At 45.3% G+C, this 15,573-nt stretch overlaps 1 protein-coding gene across 2 annotated transcripts in view; it reads left to right on the top strand.

The window, feature by feature from the left end:
- USP39 (ubiquitin specific peptidase 39) overlaps positions 1-11,982 on the top strand; it is a 48,333-nt gene extending 36,351 nt beyond the window's left edge. The window contains exons 9-13 of one of the 2 annotated variants that reach the window (XM_015112745.3): positions 1,201-1,389; positions 3,431-3,573; positions 7,357-7,492; positions 10,643-10,729; positions 11,455-11,982. In XM_015112745.3, the coding sequence (XP_014968231.1) occupies positions 1,201-1,389; positions 3,431-3,573; positions 7,357-7,492; positions 10,643-10,729; positions 11,455-11,502 (603 nt within the window). In that variant the 3' untranslated portion in view covers positions 11,503-11,982. 2 annotated transcript variants of the gene reach the window in all.
- Positions 11,983-15,573: the final 3,591 nt, after the last annotated feature.

Here is a 15,573-nt window from a genome sequence, read left to right as displayed (position 1 = left end):
GTCTTAGAGCTTTTCTTTTTTGAGATGGAGTTTTGCTCTTGTTGCCCAGTCTGTAGTGCAATGTCATGATCTCAGCTCACTGCAGCCTCCACCTCCCGGGTTCAAGCAATTCTCCTGCCTCAGCCTCCCAAGTAGCTGGGATTACAGGCATGTGCCACCAAACCTGGCTAATTTTTCTATTTTTAGTAGAGACGAGGTTTTACCATGTTGGTCAGGCTGGTCTCAAACTCCTGACCTTAGGTGATCCACCCGCCTCGGCCTCCCAAAGTGCTGGGATTACAGGCGTGAGCCACTGTGCCTGGCCCACTTTCTTTCTTTTTTTAATGGATTTTTTTTTTTTTCTTTTTGAGACAAGATCTCACTCTATCACTCAGGCTGAGTGTAGTGGTGTGATTATGGTTCACTGCAGCCTCAACCTCCCCTGCTCAAGTGATCCTACCACCTCAACCTCCCCAGAAGCTGGGACTATAGATGCACAGCAGCACACTGGGCTAATTTTTAATTTTTATTTTAGTTTTATTTATTTATTTATTTATTTATTTATTTATTTAATTGAGACGGAGTTTCACTCTTGTTGCCCAGGCTGGAGTGCAATGGCACGATCTTGGCTCACTGCAACCTCCGCCTCCCAAGTTCAAGTGATTCTCCTGCCTCAGCCTCCCAAGTAGCTGGGATTACAGGCATGCACCACCACGCCTAGCTGATTTTGTATTTTTAGTAGAGATGGGGTTTCTCCATGTTGGTCAGGTTGGTCTCGAACTCCCGACCTCAGGTGATCTACCTCCCTCTACCTCCCAAAGTGCTGGGATTACAGATGAGAGCCGTCGTGCCCGGCCAGTTTTTTATTTTTTGTAGAGATAGAGTCTCCCCGTGTTGCCCAGGCTGGTCTCGAAGTCTTGGACTCAAGCAGTCCTCTCACCTTTGTCTCCCAAAGTGTTGAGATTACAGGCGTGAGCCATCACACTTGGCCTCAGAGCTTTTTAGATAGTCTGGTATATAAGCAAAATCTCTTTAAAGAAGGAAACCTGTTGGTTCTTAAGTTAATCTAACCAGGTGGTGCATGCCAACTGCCCAATCTCTCAGGCACCTCTCTTTGTTCTTTGAGATGAAGGAAATGTCAGTGTAGCAAAACACCGGTTCTGTGTTTGTTCTTATACCACTCACACTTCTTTCCTCTCTTTTCTTCTCATTCATTTCTAGCCAGCAGAAGAAAAAGAGCAGTTGCTCCATAATGATGAGTACCAGGAGACGATGGTGGAGTCCACTTTTATGTACCTGACACTTGACCTTCCTACTGCCCCCCTCTACAAGGACGAGAAGGAGCAGCTCATCATTCCCCAAGTGCCACTCTTCAACATCCTGGCCAAATTCAATGGCATCACTGAGAAGGTAGCCCATTAACACACCTGCCCTGCCTATATTTATCTTTGCGCTCTCGACTTTTTCATTTTCTTTTTTTTTTCTTTTTCAAGACAGTTTTGCTCTTGTCGCCCAAGCTGGAGTGCAGTGGCGTGATTTCAGCTCACTGCAATCTCCACCTTCCAGTTTCAAGTGATTCTCCTGCCTCAGCCTCCTGAGTAACTGGGATTACAGACATCCACCACCATGCCCAGCTAATTTTTTTGTATTTTTAGTAGAGATGAGATTTCAGCATGTTGGCCAGGCTAGTCTCGAACTCTTGACCTCAAGTGATCCATCTGCCTCGCCTCCCAAAGTGCTGGAATTATAGGCGTGAGCCACCACGCCCGGCCCATTTTCATTTTATACATAAGAATCACCACATGTATGTAATGTATTTATTTTAAAGTATATTGACTTTATTGAGCCTCCCAGACTCCTTGGTATTTCTAGCTGGTCACCCCCAACTCTTAACTTACAGTGCCCATCTTTTTATTATTTTCTGAGACAGGGTCTTGCTCTGTCACCCAGGCTGGGGTGCAGTGGCATGATCATGGCTCACTGCAACTTCAAACTCTTGGGCTCAAGTGATCCTCTCACCTTAGCCTCCTGAGTAGCTGGGACTTTTTAGTAGAGATGGGGTTTCTCCATGTTGGTCAGGTTGGTCTCGAACTCCCGACCTCAGATGATCTACCCGCCTCGGCCTCCCAAAGTGCTGGGATTACAGGTGAGAGCCATCGTGCCTGGCCAATTTTTTATTTTGTGAAGAAAAAAAAGACACGCTTCCCCACGCCCAGCTAAGTTTTTTTGTAGAGAGAGCTCTCACTCTGTTGCCCAGGCTGGTCTTTAACTCCTGGCCTCAAGGTATCTTCCCACCTTGACCTCCCAAAGTGTTGGGATTATAGATGTGAACCAGTGCCCAACCACAGTGCCCCCTCTTGTACTTCTCATATATCCTTTTTTCAGCTTTCTGCCTGCTTCTGGGTAGTATAGAGAAAGGAAGGTCATTTAGGAGAGGAGAAACTCCAAAAAGTGGGGAGACATACTTTTTTTTTTTGAGATGGAGTCTCACTCTGTTTCCTTGTCTGGAGTGCAGTGGTGTGATCTCAGCCTACTGCAACCTCTGCCTACCGGGTTCAAGCAATTCTTCTGCCTCAGCCTCCTGAATAGCTGGGACTACAGGTACATGCCACCATGCCCAGCTAATGTTTGTATTTTTAGTAGAGATGGGGTTTCACCATGTTGGCCAGGCTGGTCTCGATCTCCTGGCCTCAAGTGATCTGCCTGCCTCAGCCTCTCAAAATATTGGGATTATAGGCATGAACCATCATGCCTGGTTAGCTTGCTTTCTTTACATACATATTTATATATATATATATATTTTTTTTCCTTTTCTTTTTTTTTTTCTGAGACAGAGTCTCACTCTGTCGCCCAGGCTGGAGTGCAGTGACGCGATCTCGGCTCACTGCAAGCTCTGCCTCCCGGGTTCACGCCATTCTCCTGGCTCAGCCTCCCGAGTTGCTGGGACTATAGGCGCCCGCCACCACACCCAGCTAATTTTTTGTATTTTTAGTAGAGACAGGATTTCACCATGTTAGCCAGGATGGTCTCGATCTCCTGGCCTCATGATCCACCGGCCTTGGCCTCCCAAAGTGCTGGGATTATAGGCGTAAGCCACCGCGCCCGGCCTTTTTTTTTTTTTTTCTTTTTTTTCTTTTTTAGTAGAGATTGGGTTTCACCATGTTGTCAAGGCTCGTCTGGAACTTCTGTGCTGAAGTGATCCGCCTGCTTCGGCGTCCTATAGTGATAGGATTACAGGCGTGAGCCACCAGGCCTGGCCTTTTTTTTAAGTCAGCCTTAGCCAAACTGCACATCCTAAGCCTCATACATAATTTCTGGGACCAAGAGTCTTGTGAACTTTCGGTGTGAGGCAAAATTACATTTTCAAAAACCAAAATGAAAACCTCATGCCCCTGCTCTAATACCTACTGAACTTCAGCACTAATTTGATAATTTTCTTTTTTTTCTCTAGGAATATAAGACTTACAAGGAGAACTTTCTGAAGCGCTTCCAGCTTACCAAGCTACCTCCATATCTAATCTTTTGTATCAAGAGATTCACTAAGAACAACTTCTTTGTTGAGAAGAATCCAACTATTGTCAATTTCCCTATTACGTAAGTAACACCCTGCTTCACTTCCTCTCATGGGGAGTGAACCTGGATTTCTTCTCTTATGTTTTTACCAGTATTAATTTTGGACTGTCTTAGTTGGGGATTACAATTAACAGAGCCTACCTACAGTAGATAACAGTTTTTATTGGAAGGATACACTTAACTTCAGGGACCACAAAAGATGGATGTTTACTAGGAGGCAATCCCTGTTTTATCTCCTCTCCTGTTGCTGGCCGGAAATTATAGTCCTCCTGCGTAGAGAAGAAGAAATGATGCAAGTAGAATAGGACAAGTAGAATTCTGCCTGGTTTGGAAGATGTCCTGAGTAGTGAGGGTCTGCCCATCTATTTGCTGGCTATCACACCTTTTTGCACACTGGAGTTGTACTAGATGCTTTTAATTTGCTTCCTTCTAACTCAGAAAACTTCTGCAAAATCCTTTTGGGGGTAGACTGTTGGTTTTCAGTTCTCAAGAGACAAGGTTTTTCACACTTAAGAAGATGTTGGGCCGGTCATGGTGGCTCACCTGTAATCCCAGCACGTTGGGAGGCCAAGGCAGATGGATCGCTTGAGCTCAGGAGTTCAAGACCAGCCTGGGCAACATGGCAAAACCCCTTCTCTACAAAAAAAATACAAAAAATCAGCCCGATGTGGTGGTGCACACCTGTAGTCCCAGCTACTTGAGGGGCTGAGGCAGGAGGATTACTTGAACCTTGGAGATTGAGGCTACAGTGAGGTGAGATGGTATCACTGCCCTGCAGCCTGGGTGATAGAGTGTGACTGTGCTCAAAAAAAAAAGAAAGAAAGAAAGAAGTAGTGTCAGTTTTAAATTCTACGTAGCGTTTAAGAAGGTAGTATCTAAAATTAAGAGGCCCGAGTTTTAGGCTGCCTTAGTGGTGGGCCCTCAGACCCATAGTTTGCATGTTTTCTGGGTATGTTCTCTCAAAGATAAAATGAGCAGCTTGGAGTAGATGGGCCTGAGCCCTCGGGGTTTGTCCAGGTGTAACATCTTGTTATAGTATTGCTAGGACTCTTAGAACCATGGAGGGTGAGGAGAGAGAACATTTGCCGTTGAGAATTACAGGGGAATTTTCTCTTTTCTCTTTTCCCCCACTTTTCTCCACTAACATCTTGTTTGTGAGACAGTTGAATTAAATAGGGAGACATGGAGGTTTGTTCTCTGCCTCCTTGAGTAGGATGGCAGAGCTGCTTTCTTTGAAAGTCTGTGCATCAGGGTTTTATTTCAGCACTAGCCTCTTGTGAATTACCAGTCATCTGTCTGTTCCTGGTAGGTAGGGGCAGTCTTGATTCCAAGGGCAGCTCCAGAGGGAGGAAGACTGTGTATCAATGATACTTCCTGCTCAGTTGCCACAGAAATTTCCTTGTCCCATTGTTTTCTTTTATGGGCCTAGAGTAGGCCCAGTATAAAAGTTTGTCCTTCAGAAAGCTTACTTCAGAGAAGTTAAGAGAAGACTTGGTTCTTAACTAGGCAGTCTTTTAGAGAACATCAAATTGTGACTAATTTTGGAAACTTGCACTTTTAAATATTTTATGTGCTGTAATTACTTCGAGTAATACGATTCTGGATCATTTCATCGTCCATACTTCTTGAAAAGGATCCTTTTCATACCTGTCTTCTCCTGTGATTTATTCATAACACATCCTATTTTTGTCAGAGTTATCAGACTTACAGTGATTAGGCACCCTCTGCTTATTTGGAGACAGATTTTTGAGGGCAGGTTTAAAGTTTCACTTTCAGGTAATTAGCCATTCTCTTAACTGGTCTGTTGCTGTGGCTGGGAGATGAGTATAGTTTGCTCTTTCAGGCTGGGTGCAGTGGCTCACATCTGTAATGTCACCACTTTGGGAGGCCGAGGTGGGAGGTTTGCTTGAGCTCAAGAGTTTGAGACCAGCCTGGACAATATAGCAAGATCTCGTCTCTACTAAAAAAAAAAAAAAATGAATAGTTTGCTCCTTTTCCTGTTTACTAAAACAAAATGATTAAACGTAGTATTTCTCTTTTGCCACATGGACAGTTTTGGTTCAGTCATGAAATCTTGAGTATAAAGACTTCTCCGGGCTGGGCGGGTGGCTCACGCCTGTAATCCCAGCACTTTGGGAGGCCGAGGTGGGTGGATCATGAAGTCAGGAGATCGAGACCATCCTGGCTAACACAGTGAAACCCCGTCTCTACTAAAAATACAAAAAGTAGCCAGGCGTGGTGGTGGGCACCTGTAGTCCCAGGTACTGGGGTGGCTGAGGCAGGAGAATGGCGAGAACCCAGGAGATGGCGCTTGCAGTGAGCCGAGATAGCACCATTGCACTCCAGCCTGGGCGACAGAGTGAGACTCTGTCTCAAAAAAAAAAAAAAAAAGACTTCTCTGATACTCATTTAGACAAGTCTAGTCAGCTTTTTTTCAAGCTGAAGAGAAAATGAGAAGTCAGTTTTTGGCAGCAGGAAGGCAGGTTGGCTATCTAGAGCTCACATGGACTGAGGACTCATACCTCCCATTTTTTTTTTTTGGAGATGGAGTCTCGCTCTATTGCCCAGGCTGGAGTGCAGTGGCGTGATCTCGCTTCACTGCAACCTCTGCCTCCCAGGTTCAAGCAATTCTCCTGCCTCAGCCTCCTGAGTGGGTGGGACTACAGGTGCATGCCGCCACACCCAGCTAATTTTTTTTTTGTACTTTAGTAGAGGCAGGGTTTCACCATGTTGCCCAGGCTGGTTTCGAACTCCTAAGCTCAGGCAGTCTGCCCGCCTTGGCCTCCCAAAGTGTTGGGATTACAGGCATGAGCCACTGCACCTGGCCTCTATTTTCTTAACGGTAAATGTTTATTGCAGTCTGACTGCATCATATATGGGACACTGTCAGTCTGTAGAAACAAATAGCTGTCACCAATACATAGGAAGCTACATATAATAATTACAACAAAGTTGTATGTTTGTTTATTACCACATGGTTTACATTTTAAACTCTGTAATTTGAAAAGTTAGTAGATTCACAGTCTGACTTCAAAGGGAGATCTATAACTGGACGTGACCACCATTAGCTGTTTCTTGTGAACTCTTCAGTAATAACATGGTTTTGTTTCATGTAATGAGTTGTAGCACATCAAACAACTTTTATGATGTAATATCTTTTTAATTTTACTTTGTATTGTTTAAGTTTTTATAAATATTTGTAGGCTCCAAAATGATATATTTTCCTAAAATTATGTGTTTAAAATAGTCTCTTAATAATCTTGTTAACTGTCTATATGTTTTCCTTTTTAACTGTTTGAAAGTTCTTCTTTTTGGGGGTTTTGTGAGACAGGGTCTCACTGTCGCCATGGCTGGAGTGCAATAGTGTGGTCCTGGCTCACTTTAGCCGTAATCTCCTGGACTCAAGTGATCCTCTCACCTCAGCCTCCTGAGTAGCTAGGACCACAGGCATGTACCACCATGTCTGGCTGATTTTTTTTTTTTTTTGTAGGGGTCGCACTACATTGCCCAGGCTGGTCTTGAACTCCTGGGCTCAAGCAGTCCTCCTACCTTGACCTCTCAAAGTGTTGGGATTATAGGTATAAGCCACTTCCTGTCATTTATTTATTTATTTATTTTTTTAGTCATGTGGGAAGCTGTGTAACCCTGTCATTCATTTTGGCATATTTTGTGAATTCCAACACAACTGGACCTTCTTGACTCTGCAGGCCTACCGAGAGCCTTTGTGGTCTGTTTGTGTAGGACAGCTTCCTTAGCTGCACAGCCTTTGTCTGATTATTCCGGCTTTATTTTCACCATTAACAGCAATGTGGATCTCAGAGAATACTTGTCTGAAGAAGTACAAGCAGTACACAAGAATACCACCTATGACCTCATTGCCAACATCGTGCATGATGGCAAGCCCTCCGAGGGCTCCTACCGGATCCATGTGCTTCATCATGTGAGTGGCTGCTGACCTAGTCTCATGGCACAGAGTGGCAAAAACAGGTGTTTCTTTGGCGTCTCAGAGGGCAGCTCCCTTCAGTTTGTCCTTGCTTGGCCTTGGCTTTGGGATTTTGCAAGTAATAGTGCTGTCAGTAGTTAGTTTAAGGCAGTGGTTCTCAATTTTAGCTACACATTGGACTCACCTTGGGAGCTTTTCTTTTTTTTTTTTTTTTTTTTTGAGACAGTCTCGCTCTGTAGCCCAGGCTGGAGTGCAGTGGTGTGATATTGGCTCACTGCAACCTCCGCCTCCTGGGTTCAAGCAGTTCTCTGCTGTAGCCTCCCAAATAGCTGGGATTATGGGATTACAGGTGCCCGTCACCATACCCGGCTAATTTTTGTATTTTTAGTGGAGATGGGGTTTCACCATTTGGCCAGGCTGGTCTTGAACTCCTGACCTTGTGATCCACCTGCCTTTGCTAATTAATACAAAAAAATTAGCCGGGTGCGGTGGCGGGCGCCTGTAGTCCCAGCTACTGGGGAGGCTGAGGCAGGAGAATGGCGTGAACCCGGGAGGCGGAGCTTGCAGTGAGCCGAGATCGCGCCACTGGACTCCAGCCTGGATGACAGAGCGAGACTCCGCCTCAAAAAAAAAAAAAAAAAAAAAAAAAAAAAAAAAAAGAAATCAGCTTGTTAGAAATGCAGACTCTCAGGCCCCTCAAACCTACTAAATCAGAACCTGGATTTTAACGTGACCCTCTGATTTGTAAGAAATTAAAGTTTGTGGCTGGGCGCGGTGGCTCACACCTGTAATCCCAGCACTTTTGGAGGCTGAGGCGAGCAGATCACGAGGTCAGGAGATCGAGACCATCCTGGCTAACATGGTGAAACCCCGTCTCTACTGAAAATACAAAAAATCAGCCGGACGTGGTGGCGGGCGCCTGTAGTCCCAGCTACTCGGGAGGCTGAGGCAGGAGAATGGCATGAGCCCAGGAGGCGGAGCTTGCAGTGAACCGAGCTTGTGCCACTGCACTCCAGCTGGGGTGACAGAACGAGACTCCGTCTCAAAAAAAAAAAAAAAAAAAAAAAAAAAGAAATTTGCGAAGCACTGGTTTAGGGGCTCCCTTTCATCTTAAAAATTTTGTGAATTTATTTCAAGCTGAAAACAGATAAAACATGTACTTGATATATTTGATATCACATAGATTATTAGCATAAATTGTTCTCATTTGATTAGTCTCTTCTGGAACTGTGGGTTTAATCTTAACTAGCTTCTGTTTATCAAGTGCTTTACTGTGATTAGGCAGTACGCCAGTTACTTAATGTACATTAATCTCATTTTTTTTCATTAAAACACAATTCCAAGACAGGTGTCAGTATCATCTTTTTTACAGAGGAGGAGACCTAGGCTCCGAGTTTCAGTAATTGACCTCAAGTCAGTAGAATTAGGATTTGAACCCAAGTACTCTGCTTCAAAGCTCATGTCTTAACTCGTCCTTGAAGCAGGAATGGGAACTTGCTTATGTGATCCTGAGCTTTCCTTGTTTCCTATTTTCTCAACTGTTATAATATCCAGAGGATCTGGAATGTTTATATTCTACAATAGTGGTTTTTGGCATGTCTTAGAACTTTGGTTGGATAAGGCAGGGTGGGCGGCCAGAGGTGCTTCTGCCTTAATCTAGAAACCTTTTTCCCTTGTTCGTGGAAGCATGAAGTGAGATATGTTTTGCTGTATTTGCAGCACTGGTTTCTTAGGCCAAAGGAATCAGGTTAGTGTGATAGACAGTGTCCACCAAGGACACCTTTTCTTGATGACCTGTTGCTTTTTTTTTTTTTTTTTTTTAAGACAGGGTCTCCGTCTGTCACTCAGGCTGGAGTGCAGTGGCATGATCTTGGCTCACTGCAACCTCCACCTCCTGGGTTCAAGTGATTCTCCTGCCTCAGCCTCCCAAGTAGCTGGGACCTACAGGCGCCTGCCACCACGCCTGGCTAATTTTTGTATTTTTGGTAGAGATGGGGTTTTACTATGTTGGCCAGGCTGGTCTCAAACTCCTGACCTCAAGTGATCCGCCCGCCTCGGCCTCCCAAAATGCTGGGATTACAGGCGTGAGCCCCTGCACCCAGCCAGGAATGTCCATATTTAGGTTCTCTCAGTGGTTGACACTGTGTACCTCATAAGTGCGAATGTCTAGTCTGTCATTTCTGAGCAGGAAGGAGACATAGGTGATGATTAGAGGGCTTCCTCTTTTCTCCACTTTAGTGTCCACTAAATTCCTTTTAAAAAGATGTACAGAAGTGTTTCAGACTCCATTGTACTTTAAGGGGCCAGGCACAGTGGCTTATTCCCATAATCCTAGCACTTTAGGAGGCTGAGGTGGGAGGATCTTTTGAGACCAGGAGCTAGCCTGGGCAACACAGTGGAACCCCATCTCTATTTAAAAAAAAAAATTAGCCAGTTGTAGTGGCACACACCTGTAGTCCCAGCTACCTGGGAGGCTGAGGCGGGAGGATTGCTTGAGTCCAGAGGGTCGAGGCTGCAGTGAGCTGTGGTTACACCACTGCACTCCAGCCTGAATGACAGAGTGAGACCCTGTCTCAAAAAAACAAACCAAATAGCAAACAAACAAACAAAAAAAACTGTACTTTAAAAAATTGAGTTTGCCATGATTGACACATCAAAAGTCCTGTTAATTGAATCAGGCCCACAGAAGTCATGTACCCTCTGTTTTTTTTTTTTTTTTTTTGAGACAGAGTCTCGCTCTGTCACCCAGGCTGGAGTATAGTGGTGCAATCTCGGCTCACTGCAAGCTCCGCCTCCCAGGTTCACGCCATTCTCCTGCCTCAGCCTCTTGAGGAGCTGGGACTACAGGCGCCCGCCACCACGTCCAGCTGATTTTTTGTATTTTAAGTAGAGATGGGGTTTCATCGTGTTAGCCAGGATGGTCTTGATCTCCTGCCCTTGTGATCCACCCGCATCGGCCTCCAAAAGTGCTGAGATTACAGGCGTGAGCCACCACGCCCGGCCCATGTACTCTCTTCTTTATGATTCTTGCTGGATGATGTCTAGTGGCTATTATTCTAATTTTTCTAACCTTGGCTATGATCATTTCCTTCTACACCCTTTTGGTTTTAGAGAGCAGACTAACCCAGCTCTTCATACTTTCTGCAGGGGACAGGCAAATGGTATGAATTACAAGACCTCCAGGTGACTGACATCCTTCCCCAGATGATCACACTGTCAGAGGCTTACATTCAGGTGGGTTGGCCACAGGCTTAGTGAGCCACAAATAGGTGGGGTATGGGGCCAGTGAGAGGAGTGGGCCAAGGCAGGAAGAGGGATAGAGTTAGGACCTTGGTTGGAGGGCCAGGTACCTGTTGGGAAGTACTTAGGAGTGAGTTGGGGCCAGAATATATGGCCCTGAAAGTCAAGCAGAGATTTTCAGAAAATAGTTATAAGAAAATGTATGAGTGAGCAAAGAAAGTTGTGATTATGGCTAGATTAGTTTTGCAGAAGTGTGCGGTCTAGTTTCAAGGAGGAAGGGAGGCTGGCTAGAAGTCGACTGTGAAGTACTCCTCAAGAGCCCCAGGCAGAGCTCTCTTTGTGACCCCACAGCACTTTCTGCTTGCCTTTTGTTTTAGTGCCGACCATATTGCTTTGCCTGTCTGTCCTCTCCATTGGATTGACCCGTGGAGCACAGAGCATCTCTGTCTTCTCTTTATGTAACTGCCCTAGTACCTGGCAAAAGAAGGAAGATTGAGACAAAAGCCATAGCTTTGTAAGAAGAAAGTGATACCTCTCCTAGAGATAACTGTTTCTTCCCTTCAGTGACTGTAGCCACTGTAGCAGATTTCCAGATGGAGTATAGCAGGTTTGTAAATGGCATGACGAGTTATCCATGGCCTGGCACAGAATAGGTATTTGACAAGTATCTGTTGACTGAATGCCTCCTAGACTTCAGTTTGTGTTTTCATTTCTTACAGATTTGGAAGAGGCGAGATAATGATGAAACCAACCAGCAGGGGGCTTGAAGGAGGCGTCCAGGGCTTTGCTTCCGAGGGCTGTGGCTGATGATGGTAAATAAGAACACAGAAGCTGTAGCTATTCAGCTACAGGCTGACTGGGGGCCTCCCTGGGCCAGCCCAGCTTGTATGGATTCTGGCTACACCAGAGCACCAGGAGCCCACTTGCCTGGGATGGCCCCACACTGTCACCCAGCTGTTCTTTGATCATTTTTTTCTAGATTAATGCTCCTTTCTCCCATGCATCGAGCTCCCTTCTAGCTTCAGCAGGGCAGAACCCTTCTCCAGATGTGTGTAACTTATGTCTGAGTATCTGGGAGTAGCTGAAGAACAGATAATTTCTTCCAAACATCAAGCCTTGGGATTCTTGGAGCAAGCAGAAAGCCAGTAACCTCACTCTTGTCTGTTAGAGGTGGAGGATTTTCCTATGGTTTCCTTCATTTCCTGATGTGTATTTTTAGATGGATTAAATATTCTCCTGTTTTTAAACTAGCCTCTTGTTTTATATCTTTTCATTTGGTGGTTAGCTGAGGAAAATATTTTCCTTTTTAATCTTCACAAACTACCCTACAGTCTGACATCTGGCAGACACCATGCTCGCCGTTTCCTGTCAGCTTGTGGGTGGTGTGTCAGTTAGGATGCATTTATTTCTAAGTAGAAAAATGCTTGAGTCAAGGGGATACATTATTATTGTGCTTAACTAGAAGGCCAGAGGTGGGCAGTCTCCGGCTGCAGTGCAGGAATGAGTAAGGGAAGAGGAAAGAAAGGAAATACGAAGTTCTTCTCACTACAGTGCAATTCTGAGAAGGTCTCAACCAGGCCAGTGTGGAGCCCCAGGGCAAAGATTCCCTGTCAGACAATTCATCAGCTCTGTAGTGGGCTCTAGCAGCCTAGAAGAAGGGTGACCTTGGCATGAGCACTGTGGCAGGTCCAAAGATGTGGGAAGCAGCTGGAGGCAGCCAGTCAGCCTCAGCAAGTTCTCTTGAAGGGAGACAGGAGCCGTGTATTCCTGTGGTGCCACCCTTTACCTGGACACAACCCTGTCCTCACTTTCCTCTACCTCTCTGGAAGCTCCAGTATTTCCTTTGCAAGCTTATCTCTTTTATCCAGCTATTACATGTTGAGATTTCTCAAGATTCAGTCCTAGCATCAGTCTTCTTGCTGTTTACTTTTTCCCTAGGCCATTTTGGCTATGCCTAGGGCTTCACTTACCATTTTTATGGAATGACTCATAAACACATCTTAATCCCAGATTTCTCTAAACTCTTGAACTTCACTCTGTTGCCCAGGCTGGAGTGCAGTGGCACTCAGCTCACTGCAACCTCCACCTCCCAGGTTCAAGTGATTTCTGGCTAATTTTTGTCTTTTTATTTTTATTTTATTTTATTTTTGAGATGGCGTCTTGCTCCTTCTCCCAGGCTAGAGTGCAGTGGCGCGATCTCAGCTCACTGCAACCTCTGCCTCCTGGGTTCAAGTGTTTCTCCTGCCTCAGCTTCCTGAGTAGCTGGGATCACAGGCGCCCACCACCGTGCCCAGCTAATTTTTGTATTTTTAGTAGAGATGGGGTTTCATCATGTTGGCCAGGCTAGTCTCGAACTCCTGACCTCGTGATCCACCCCCGTCTGCCTCCCAAAGTGCTGGGATTACAGATGTGAGCTACCACGTCCAGCCAACTCTTAAAAAATTTTTAGTAGAGATAGGGTTTCACCATGTTGGCCAGACTGGTCTCGAACTCCTGACCTCAAGTGATTTGCCTGCCTCAGCCTCCCAGAGTGTTGGGATTACAGGCATGAGTTATGGTGCCCAGCCCTATTTTGGGGTGTTTTAAAGTAAACTCAAACTTAACATTGTTCAGAACTGAGCTTGCAAGGTGTGGCTTCTGCCTGTAATCCTAGCACTTTGGGAGGCTGAGGTGGAAGAATTGTTTGTGACCAGGAGTTCAAGACTAGCCTGGCCAACATAGTAATACCCCATCTCTAACAACAACAAAAGTTAGCTGGGCATGGTGGTGTGTGCCTGTAGTTCCACCTACTTGGGAGGCTGAGGCAGGAAGATCCTTTGAGCGCAAGATTTGAGGCTGCAGTGAACCGTGGTTGCACCACTGCACTCCAGCCTGGGCAACAGAGCAAGACCTTGTCATTACAAAAAAGAAAAAAGCTAAGCTTGTGAGTCCCCCCCCCCCCCCTTTTTTTTTTTTTTTTTGAGACGGAGTCTTACTCTGTTGCCCAGGCTGGAGTGCAGTGGTGCGATCTTGACTCACTGCCGACCTCTGCCTCCCGGGCTCGAGTGATTCTCCTGCCACAGCCTCCCAAGTAGGTGGAACTACAGGTGTGTGCCCCACACCTGGCTGATTTTTGTACTTTTAGTAGAGATGGGGTTTCACCATGTTGGTCAGGCTGGTCTCGAACTCCTGACCTCAGGGGATCCGGCCTCCCAAAGTGTTGGGATTACAGGCATGAGCCACTGTGCCCAGCCATGAGTTTACCTTTAAACTTGACTATTTTTAAGATTACACTATCTTGAAGATTATACTATCCAGTTACAGAAATTCATGTATTATAATCAGGGAAAGTTTAATTTCAATAATTATTAACTACAACAGGGGTTTGTAGTTGACAGGGGATTAGTTAGTAACAAGTAAAGAATGTAGAAATAACAGATACAAAGAGCTGCCACTACCTCTGGGGCTGACAGTGTCCAAAGCTGAGATCCAGACCTTGCTAAAAGTATGCTCTTTGAGCCTCATTAAAAATCTGCTTTGTAGTGTGCTTGGAAAAGCCATTCACAGGTGTCTCCCTGGAGGCCTCTGCTACAAAACTGTCCAGGGAGGAGAGAGTGCCAGCTGAAGCTACTGGGTGCCCGTGCTGTCCAAATGTATATGTTGTCTCCAAAAGCCAAGAAAAACCTATCAAACATTGTGCGTGTGTGTGTGTGTGTGTGTGTGTGTGTGTGTGAGGTGGTATGAGGTACAGCCACCTGTCTTACTTCGAAGAGAATATTTTGACATAACTATACTGTTGACTCCCCAGAAATGTCCCTGAGGTGGCAGGCCCCTGAATTAATTGTTTTTGGGTTTAACTCCCAACTTCTTATTTATGTCTTACTAAGGCCTTTAAAGTGCTTGGTACTTTCTGCTCATTGGATCCAACAGCGTAGTGTCATCACTGTAGTGGACTAGTGTGATATTTTGTGGATTGCCAAGATGATCAAGATCTCTGTGAACTGTATTATGCTAGAGAGCAGAACTGACATAGTCCTGAGGTAACACTGGGAAGGTATACTGTTGGCCCTGCCAGGTAAAAGCAAACGACTTCTGGTGATCCTTATAAATTGATATGGAGAAATACCAATTTGATTCTAATTTAGTAGCTACATACCAAGTGCCAAGAGCTGTTCTTTATCAATGAAGATGCTACATCTGGCCCCGGGCGTGGTAGCTTACAGATGTAATCCCAGCAGCTTGGGAAGCCAAGGCAGGAGGATTGCTTGAACCCAGGAGTTCAAGACGAGCCTGGGCAACAAAGTGAGACCCCATCCCTACAAGAAAAATTAGCCGGGCATGGTGGCATGCACCTGTGGTCCGAGCTACGTGGGAGACAGGAGGATCACTTGAGTCAAGGCTGCAGTGAGCTGAGTTTGAGCTCTGGGTGACAGAGCAAGACACTATCTCAAAAAAAAAAAAAAAAAAAAAAGGATACATCTGGGACAGCAGCTTCGGTTGGAGTCACTCTGATTAAGTTTACGATAGTCCACAGTCATTCTCCAAGATCCATCAGACTTCTGCACAGGCCCTTTGCCACTCTTATTTTAGTCTAAGCTATTGCCAATTTCTGTTTGCAGTGGTCTCAATAGGTCTCTCTACATTTTTTTGCCTCCTACCCCCAGTTTATCCATGCTTTAGTCAGAGTAATCTTTTAAAACACAAACCTGAGTCATTTCTCCCCCATACTCTGATCTCATGCTTAAAGACACTTCATTGGCTCTTAGGATAGCAAGTGAAATCCTCAGCTGCTAGCCTAATTTATCAGGAAGTTTCTACCGTTTTTTTTTTTTTTTTTGAGACAGGGTCTGGCACTGTCA

The sequence above is a fragment of the Macaca mulatta genome, chromosome 13, assembly GCF_049350105.2.
Source record: "Macaca mulatta isolate MMU2019108-1 chromosome 13, T2T-MMU8v2.0, whole genome shotgun sequence".
Classification (NCBI taxonomy): domain Eukaryota; kingdom Metazoa; phylum Chordata; class Mammalia; order Primates; family Cercopithecidae; genus Macaca; species Macaca mulatta.
The sequence above is the reverse complement of the archived record's forward strand: the minus strand, read 5'-3'. Positions and strand labels throughout refer to the sequence as shown.